This window comes from Cyphomyrmex costatus, unplaced genomic scaffold (genome assembly GCF_001594065.2).
Source record: "Cyphomyrmex costatus isolate MS0001 unplaced genomic scaffold, Ccosl1.0 scaffold122, whole genome shotgun sequence".
Classification (NCBI taxonomy): Eukaryota; Metazoa; Arthropoda; class Insecta; order Hymenoptera; family Formicidae; genus Cyphomyrmex; species Cyphomyrmex costatus.
The window spans coordinates 1,206,230-1,217,138 of NW_017275196.1; the positions used below are offsets into that span (position 1 = coordinate 1,206,230).

The 10,909-nt window shown below is 38.7% G+C and overlaps 1 protein-coding gene across 1 annotated transcript; it reads right to left on the bottom strand.

Annotated features, from left to right (window-relative positions):
- Nucleotides 1–17: 17 nt before the first annotated feature.
- Nucleotides 18–8,533, bottom strand: LOC108780180 (uncharacterized). The gene is made up of 9 exons (XM_018547811.1): nucleotides 8,197–8,533; nucleotides 5,977–6,170; nucleotides 4,407–4,607; nucleotides 3,668–4,011; nucleotides 3,198–3,417; nucleotides 2,624–2,929; nucleotides 1,551–2,144; nucleotides 579–1,309; nucleotides 18–453 (listed from the first exon to the last, which is right to left on the bottom strand). Exons 1-9 carry the CDS (start codon nucleotides 8,531–8,533, stop codon nucleotides 78–80), a joined length of 3,303 nt encoding a protein of 1,100 aa, XP_018403313.1. The 3' UTR covers nucleotides 18–77.
- Between the last annotated feature and the right edge of the window lie 2,376 nt (nucleotides 8,534–10,909).

The window sequence follows — 10,909 nt, forward strand, 5'->3', positions numbered from 1 at the left end:
GGGGGCCCAGAGCGAGGTAGGCATTTAAAAATCATGACTATTCACACGGTGGTCTCGATATTGGCAATGGCGTATTGTCAACAAATACTATCCTTCCCGTAATTTTCCAGGTACATTTCCTGGGGTGTGGTTAAGTTGTAACGTCCACTCAGACGGCTGCCGGTCAAGCCGTTGTTGTGATGAGTGTGATTCACATGGAGATGATTGACGTTCAGAGCAACGTTCTTCTTCTTCTTGCGCGCTTTGTGCCGGTAGAGGCAATATTTGAGACAACCAGTGGCCAACAGGAGGATTAGGAATATACCGAGGACACCGGCGCCCACCGCGACGTACAGCAGCGTCACTCCGAAACGGTACGAGCAATTGGCTTCTTCTTCGTCAAAGCCTGAGGGACAATGACGCACACCATCGCACCACAGGACAGAACTGATGCATGCCTGGATTTCTGGACACCTAATGACAGAGATAGACAGAAATCCAATTAAGTGGTTGTATTTCGATTAAACTCTGACACTTATATATTTTACGGTAAATAAAAAAACTGATTTTTTTATATATATGAAAATTACATTACGAACTTGTACGGGCAATCTTCCGCAGGCAGTATGGCAAATGCGTTGGCACCCACATTGGACACGGTTGGCGAGCGTTTGGAGATCGCGATCCACGTGACGGCGTAGAAACCTGGTTCCCGCTGGAGGAATTCCACGACGAAGCTGCGGGAGTGCTGCGCCATCGTCACGCTGGCATTCACGGCGCTATAATTCCAGCCACCTGAGAAAAAGTCGACGGTCCTGGCCGTATCGACGCCACCCTCCGGACAGATCACACTGCGTTCTTTTGTGTTCGCGGCTGAATAGATAACGATTCTATTCAGAGTCGTGCACTCTTCGACGTTGTCCAAGGTAATGCCGTAGCCGGCAGTTCTCAAGTACAGGAAGTTAATGCGCGCGTCTTCAGGCTCGATCAGCCACGGCTCGTTCACGCATTGCGTCGCGGTGAGATCCTCCGTGTTCGTTAGGATCTCCTCCACTGCAGCCAGACCGGGAATCACCCGCGGCAAAGGACTCCTGAGGGAAATTTCGCCACTGGTGCCGTGCAATCGTCGCTCCTCGAGTCTCGTTGAACATCCGTGCTCATTCGATTCCGCGCCCACCGGAACGAAACGATATTCCCCCTCGAAAAAGAAGTCTCGATAATCCTGGGTAACGTTCATGAGCGTGATGGTAAACCTGACCTCCACCACGTTCGATGTCAGAGTCCGCACAACGATTCTCTCACTCACGTTCGAGCACAAACAATCGCGAACCTAAAAGCAAAAGATTACAAAAGATTACGAAAAGGGGGAGAAATATATTACTTTATTTCAAAGATATTCGATTGTAATTAATTACTTAGACATAAATTTTACAGACTTTTATATAATAATCCCTTTAGGGACAGAACTTATAAAACAACTTTTTAATGAGAAAAAGGGAGAGTGGCGATTAAAAATCTTTTAATGAAAGGCATTGAAGGAGAAAAAAAAGATTTTATTACGTCAGACATACCAATTCGACTCCTTCCCAAGGGTATTCAGCCACAACTAGATCCGCCATGCCGAACTTTTTAATATCCGCCATGCGGCGGTCGCACGTCCATCGATTCACCAACGGGTCCACGTAAGACGCGCAACTCTTGCCACCGAAAGATGCCCTGACGAAGGACAGCTCTATCTTGTGATCGGACTCGGCCTCGAATCTGTACACGCAGCTCAGATTCTGCGCTCCACCGCGGCCGTAGAAGAACACGTTCTTCGGTGAGGCGAACTTTCCGGCGTTGGACGACGAGGAGGACGAGGACGATGATGCAGAAGCGGACGATAATGACGACGTGGAAGACGTGGATGATGCCGACGGCGCCGAGGTGAACACGTGGTTACACGAGATTGCCTCGTGGACGAACTCGTAGCGCAGCACGAAACTTATTGGATATAGCGCGCTACCCTGGCGCAATATGTGTTCCAGGGTGAGGTCGCGGCCGGTCGACACGTAACTCTCCGTAAGGCTACACGGCCGCGTATGACGGCTGCTGTTACGCAACAGACTGTGGTCGCAGAGTCGCGGTATGTCGTCCTTACAAAACTGCCCCATCAGCGTGACGTTCTGCGAAATTATTGTACACGGGATGCATCAGAGAAGAGATGAGATCGTATCCTCATCGTAAAATATCGCGTGTGAAAATGTGCAAAGTTACGTATATTATGTTTCCTTAATGTCTTATACTTCTCTATAGTATGCGATATTCTTCGGAAATAAGACAAGAATGTTTAATCGTATTAACGTAATTTGACAATTTCGTCACGTAAGGTATATATTAATGCACAGAATCTTTGACGTTATTCTCGAATAATTATATCCTTAGAATTCGCGGAGGAAATTTCATAATTTCTCTTGCGAGATATTTAGATTATGCATTTCTCTTGCTCGTGGAATCAAAGCACTCTTTTCTGAATTTATATTTATATCTATATTACTTTACTAACAAAGTTACTTTAGTAACGAAGTTATATTACTTCAGTAACGAAGCAAGAAAGTTGCTAAGTAACAGACTTTGTAGAGGCGGGATACAATTTGGTACGTACTTTTCGGCTGAAAGTAAGTTTGTCCACTGTGATATCGCCGTCCCATATCAGAAGCTTTGCATTGCAATCAGCGGCGGTGTCGATACTTGCAGCAGCTTCCACGCTGGCGGCGTAATATTTAACGAACGATAACCAAACGATTTCATTGAGTTTCCCTTGGAAATGATAACGACACGTTGTGTTCGGCGGTAAAGAGTGTTTCGGATTTTCCAAAATGCCCGATGAGTTCTCGTCACCGGATATATAAAAATCGCAGTTGTCGTTCTCTTTCACAAAACTGCGCGACTTTTCGTCGACAAAGATCACCTATTGTGTGAATGCACATACATACATATGTATACTCATTGTCAGTATACCGTATAAAGAAGCAATCGATAAATTGTTGATTATATATTTAATTTTGATTTATAATTATGTATTTTAAATCAAATTCTCTATTACATTTTAATAATCCATTTGCGACATTACAATAATCACAAATAATTAATTTCACAAATTGCAATTTTCATATTTTCGCAACAAATTCGTTTGACGATGTTATGTGACAAGGTATTATGTGATACCCGGGCATTACCTGAACCTCGAGTTCAAATCCTGGCAGGAAAGACAGCGGTACTGGATGAAACGGATTGTCGTACGGGGACGTATGAAACTCTAACAACATGGTATTGTGACTGCTGATGATGTCTGGCACCGCATCTCCTCCACACAGTCTTACAAGTACTCGGTCTGAGGTTGAACCTCCGTCGTATACCGTTAAATAATCCTGCACGACGTTGCACTGATCCCACACCCTTGAAAAGCGCGTGAATTTCACTTCGAATATTAAATGATTTTAACGAATGATTTTATACCGGACAAGATGTTCTTTTTATAAATGTTTTGCTGAAAACACGACGACACGAATTGAATTTCACCAGCATGCTAAATTATGGCTTTTTGCAATATTTAAGATAATTTTTCTCGCGAAAAGAGTGATATTGATTTGATATTATACTTTACTGAATATTGATTTGATAAGCGTCATTAGCATCAGGGATTTACCTTAGCACTCGCTGACTTCTGTCGTATTTCACGACCTGGTCCTTAATGTGTATCTTGTGACTGTTTCGCTGACTAACGGCGAGTAGAGCCCGATGACCCACCGGCGCGCGGTTTTGCTCCACCCGATAGTAGCAAGTGACATTCCTGGGATAAACTCCGGGATAATTTGGCGACTGCAGCCGGCAGGCTCTAGTATCGCATTTGGTAAGGACGCGATCGCAATACGTGCCGTTTACCAGCTCGCCGCGCCATGTGGACATACTACTGTTTCCGTATCTGAGATGCGCCTCGCTTCTTCTCAGGAACTTGTACGACAGCTTGAAGTCGAAGTTGTAGCCGATACCCTGAGACACGGAAGAATTTCCCGAAATTTTGCCACGATATCGTAACACGTCGTTCCTTTTTACTTCACGATGAACATTCTCAAAGTGGAAAGTTTTATTCAAAATATCCCGAGTGCTGATCGCCTCGGAATTTTTTTACGACCTTTTGTTGTGGACAATTCGCTCGCAAGTCGATTTTAACTTTAACAAATTTATAATTTAAAAATTGAAGAGATAGCGACGTAACAAATAATGAATGATGTTTTCAATATTTCTCTGACAGGAAAAAGCAACTTTAAATATCGTTATTTAAATTAAAACGCTGCTGGAACAACTACGATAAAAGTTCCATATTGCCGCGGTGAAATTGCGGAAAATCATATCGCGTATCTCCCTGAGCTGAAACAATTTCTTACCTGCTCTGATAAACGTAGTAAATATAAAGTCAGATTGATGGAAGGAGTTTCGCTGTAATAGACGGTGTAGCCCCACGCGCTGCCACACCATTGTCCTCCCGTCGCAGGACGACCTTCCTCGCGAATAGTCATGAAACCATCTGGACATCCTTCCGACGTAAAGGATAGAAAGCGGCCGACCGTGAAGGTATCAAAAGTTAACTGTAACATCGGAGCCACGGGAGGGGGGCATTATTCTAAAAGTTATGAGCCAGCGAGGATCCGCGTGCGCAACTGGCTAACGGTTTTTGTTGGAAATAAAACTAAAGATAAAAGTTAGAATACCAGTTATAATACAAGCCCTTCGCGATAAAAGCAAATATTTCTATAATAACCTCGTTAATTATTTCGCAATGTACAACATTTTTCGTGAAATATGAGAACGAATAAGAGGAGTCACAAGAAGGAAGTTTCATAGGGCAAAAATTATACAAGTCCGGTAATATGAAAATATACAGTTGGAAACTTCGTGTTAAATTTAACATGTTCCACGTGCCATGTCCCAAACGTTTCACTCAAATTTTTGTAAATTTATTATAATTTAACATAAGATAAATATGTTAAAAAGTAATACAAATATTGTATTATAATAAAAAATTAATATAATAAATATAATACTGGCAAAATTTATAAGCAAATTGTATATAAAAGAATATTGTTTTCGTAAAATTAATATATATTTTATTCATTTATTTTAAAATTTATTTTTTTAAATATATTATTTTTATTCCTATTCATTTATAAACTGTGTTATTTTGACACTAAAAAATGTTAAATATCAATTTAATATAATCACATTAAGTTAAATTGATACTTAGATATGTTAAAATTTCAACACCAAATTTTGGCAAATATTTGAGTGAACCGTTTTAACACGAATATAAAATTTTTTTTTTTTATTATGTATATAAAATAAGTATTTTATAAATTCCATAATATAAATATATGTTATATAATATGTATGTATGTATATATTGTATATACTATTTGCAAAGTATTAACATAATTTAAGAAGTAACTATTATAGTTATACATTAAATTTAGCAGATAATTTAAAGAAATCTTTTAATGGGTAAATTTGATTTAGATATATAAAAGTGCCGAAGAAAGCTGTTTAAAAAATTCAGAAGCTTTCTAGTTTTTTTTTTGTACGCCGTCATTTTTACGTTTTTATGTATCCCGAGATACCCGACCCGTCTATTGTGAAAACTTTATGCTCTTGACCGCTTGATTGTACTCCGCTAACAATGTAAATATCGGTTCTATCATTGCGGAGAGATGTAATAATCGATATGTCAATATCAATCGGGATCGAAAATATATACCTGAAAATATATATATCCGGGAACTTACAGTTGAGGATCGGGGATCTGTGGAGTAAGCGCAATGGCGGACGCGGTGTTTACTCAGCGTGGGAGCTGATTTAATTTCGCCAATAAACGCGATAAGAATCGTAAAAGCCGGGATATAAATTATTATCCGGGCTCCGACGCGACGCGGTCCGCTGTCTGCTCCATGACAGACTCCCCACGCCAACCGGGCACCAGTCAGCATTATTTTCTACAACTACATCATTTCTATGTCCAACCTGGACTAGATCCCCGAGATCGGATCCGGCGGCAGTGAAGTTGAGGTGACACAGGAATGGCAGTCGATCCTCCCTCGGCCGGCGGATCTCCACTCTGTAGGTCCGACCGACGTCACCGTACAACGTCCGATTGCAAGCTGAAAATGTTTGTTTGTTCGTTCGGCTGTTTCCTTTTTTTTTCATTGTGCGATAATTACGCGGAAAAAGTAAACTGCCCCGTTTCTGCGTGTTATGTTACGTGGTAAAATAATATCCAAGGGAATTTTAACGCCTAACTAAGCACACGGTGTCCTGCACATCGAAGCGTATAATGTCCGATTGCACGAAATGTTTCCGTCATGCGTTCACAATCACACACTGGGAAAATATATTCTGAAATATTTCAATATATTCCGTTGTGATTATACTCGTAATACGGATAAAATATTATATTCGAAACAAAATATTAACTCCTCTAACTACTCTCACAGTTTCGTATATCAAGCCGAACAAAGTCCGGTTAAGCTAAGCTGGAATGTTTTTATCGCGCAATTATTATACACAAAAAATGAATCCTGGGGCACAATTATGCTAGATTATACAACACGGCATAATAATACATTATTTTATAAAATATAAACTCCTAATTACTTTCTCTCTCTCTCTCTCTCTCTCTTTCTCTATTTTTTTCAGACGCACATTTAGTTCAACATTTATAGACATTTATGTACACTCAAATTTACAGCTCTTGTATTTTTATATTTACACTTAATACATACGTCACATTGTTACATTGCTATAGCTTTATTTATAATGTGATGTAATATTTATCAACCTAATAGCAGTGTACAGAATATAATGCACAAATCCGTAAAGACTACTACAATGCTGATTAATAGTGTTAGTTAATAACAATGCTGATTGAAAATCTTCTATTCAATTGCTATATTTTCTCGTCTTCTTACTTCATGACTACTAAAAGCATATAAAGTATACCATAATTGTTTCATGTAATTAGCTCATATGGGCCTGCGCATATTTTAATACGAATTTGAAATTTTATGAAGGAATTGGATCATGAATGCTATAATAAATTCCTCCTATTATGTTACGTTTCTATTGAAATATATTGCATATATTATCGAAAATTAAAAATTCAGAGAGATGAAAATGCGATATTTGTGTAACATAATTATATTTGAGCTTTGCAAATCGATTAAATTTCGTATGAAGTGGTAATTACTATTATACTAATAATGAACGAACGAATTATTTACCTCATTAAATTATTAAATAAAAATTATTTAATTGTGCGTTTGCATGCTAATATACAAGCCGTATGTGTTGAAACAAACCCAACGCTAATGTCATATATTCTATGAATGACATGTATTCTATGAATGAGTTTTATATCATTGTGCAATTTTGATTTTTATACAAATTAAGCTGAAATGATAATGCACAGCCAAATAATTACTGGAATATTATCTGCTTGGACGAGCGAAAACTTCGCTCCTGGTTCATATATTCAATAATTCACATTGTTTTAAGTATGACAGATAAACAAGCAATCGTACATAAGCAAGAACAATTGCAATTATTTTTTTTACTTCTAATATCGGTTGTCAATACATTTTTCATTTTATTATCGAATATGTACATTGTGGATCTGCTACTATATTCAGTATATTTACTATAGAGATATTTGACTGTCTGCTTGACAATGATTAATCCTATAGGGATAACCCGCCCGATAAACAAAAATCTGTTTAATTTTTAGGAACACGATAATGGTAATCTATTGGTTGACGCTGGTTATCTACTTTGTGCTTTTTTGTTATAATTATTCAGCAATAAAACAGATTTGACAGAAGAATCATAACAATATACATATTTCCTGCAGGAAATGACTGATTGAATTTATTTATTATTTTTCAGATTATGTCTCTAAATATATAATAATATTAATAATATTAATAAAAGACTCCTCTTTCCTCAGGAAGGAGAAGGAAAGAGAGAGAGAGAGAGAGAGAGAGAGAGAGAGAGAGAGAGAGAGAGAGAAGAGAGAGAGAGAGAGAGAGAGAGAGAGAGAGAGAGTTAGAGACACAGAGATACCTCGACGTATCGATTTGTCCCGGCGATTTGCTTTGTTCGACGTCTCCGTTCGTTCGCGGAGGTACTCACGAGTGCAATATCTCGGCTCGTCAGACTTGTCGTCGCAGTCATTCTCGCCGTCGCAGTACTTGTCCTGCGCGATGCAATGTCCGGTGGTGCTGCATAGGAACTCGGACGGTCGGCAAAGCGACTCGGTGTTACTGGCTTCGAGCTCGGATGTCGGGCCGGACGTGGACGAGCTCGACGACGAGGACTCGGGTGACGTCGCGCCGGAGTAAACCGCGTATCCACTCGGGTATCCGGAATAGTCCGACGACGAGATGCCGGGGTGGTAACTAGTCGAGCCAGCCCCGATCGAGGCCGCGATCGCGGCTGCGATCAGCAGCAACCGCCGACACATCAACATGCCCCCTCACCCTGAAAGTAAATTAAATTTCGCAAAGTTGAATAAACTTCATACAGCCATACGCAAGACAGTCAAGTGCAGAGAGTGGGTGAATTCTAATTCTATTTTATCATTTAACTTTTAAGTAAGTAGGTAACTATACAGCGCGTTTCGATGCATAGTTATTCCGAAAACCTTGTTCTGGAGGAAAAGGAAAATAAAATGTATAACATCCGGAAGTCTTAAAGTTCATTACTTTTACCTTCCTCTGTCTCAAATAAATAATGTAAATTTAACATTTATAATTTTATACATACCTATTAAAAAATATAACAATGAGAATAAAAAATTTTCAGGATATTTGTACTCTCATCTACTTTATTTAAAAGGTTAATCGTAAAACGACTTAACGCAACTACCGATAGCCAAACCTAAATTTTTCTATAACTTTATACACATGAAAGAACATTACATTTCTTTCTTAAAACACAAGTTTGAGGCTGTAACTTATTTTCTATGCGTTAAGAAAACTTGGGTTCCCTTAGACAATTGAATTTTTGTGTTTTAACCAAGATAATATTAAATTAAATATGAGAGAGATTATAAGAATACAATATTTTTTGTTTATTCTTTTTTAAACTATAATATTTATAATTATATCAACTCATAATAAATTAATAATATTTGATATATGTATAATAAATGGAGAGAGAATTCTATTTCAACTTTATACATCATAAATCATTTAAAGCGAGCTTTAATTTTATTAATAAATAATATAGTATTAGATATAATACATGGGTCTGATAATATATACTGCAAACTTCTAATATTGGTTTGTACTAGATATCCACGGCTTCTCCGATAGTGACGGTAGTTCCACAAGTTCTTATCTGTACGAAGAGAATCCATGGACAATGGAGTCCTAGAGGCTTTACAAATTGTCAATAAATGGTAGGAACTATCAAATTCTATCAAGAAAGAGAAAGTTTCTTGTTTAGTTTTCATTCTAAAGAAGATAATCTCCGCATAAAAGAAAACAGTACGTTTTTAGTCCTTCAGCGTTTGCTGCGCAAGAAGGAGAAACGATACAATTCAAAATCGCGAAGAAGTAAATTGATATTGCGGAAGGACCTGGGAAAAGTCTTGGCAAGACCTCGGATATATTCATTGGTCGAGGATATATATTCTCTTAAAAAGAACCGAATAAATAGTCGTAATATTTCATGGCTTGCAGGTGTTGCTCCAGCCTGTTCTTCGTAACACTTTTTAGTGACGGCTCTCTTACACAGCAAAGCCCTTCTCTTTCGTGGTTACATTTTTCTTCCCGCGCGTATGTGCCTCTCTTGTTGCTTCATTATTTAGCTCCTGTGATATAATTGTACCTTGATATATATAGAGCGAATAATATCTTTTTCTCTCTCCGTCGTTCTTAAATATATTCAGTAAATTTTACTTCTTCATACAATATCCATGTTATACAATATGGAACTAAGTTTGTCAACAATTTAAAAAGTTTGAAAGCTTTTTTCGAATATTTTAATAGTACATGAAAACGCCATTTTTTTCCCCAGGATTTTCCCAGTTTCCTATGCAGTCGGCTTGACGATCAATGATTCACCCGATTGCATGTGAATAAAACGTTCTTTACTTTATCTCCGGTCCGCTCTCTTTCTCTATGTCACAGGGGATGTTGGCGCGGGATGTGCATCATCAACAACATTGGTTCACCCGATTTAAAATCTTCCCTCTTCGTGTGCTCCATCTCTCTTACAACTGGACCCTTCACTTTTTACGAAACTTTATTCATTCCACTCGAGCCCTTCCTTTCTCAAAGTCCTTTTAGTCGTTTACCATCACTCGAATACTATTCGACGATTTGTTACCTCAGAGATGCTAACTCGATGCAATCATTCTTACATCACACGAGAACAATGCGCATTTTTATAAATTTTCGCAATAAGTGTCATGATGAAGGACAAAAGTATAGTACGTGCGCTCTCGCTTTACATCCTTTGATTAATTTAAACAAACTTCATTTGCTTTGATATACGAGAGATGTATTTCAAATAACATATAAAACGAATACCGGCTTTAACTCGTAAAGACACCAAATACAACTCGGTAGGTGATTCCCGTGGAGTGTTTAGCGAAAGGAGCGGATTATGCTAATTCTATTCAGAAAACTAACTCCTCTTACGTGAATGGACTCGCCAGTGACGCCAGTTCTCAGTACAAATACCGTGGATCTATTAATTTGCACGGCGACTCGCGCGCGGATCGATCTCGCGCGCGAGTGTTAGTGACAAAGTTTCACCGTTCCTTATCCGTGTAACTTGATAACACAACGTACGCTTAGAAAGCAAATGCGCGCGACGCGACGCGACGCCGCGATAC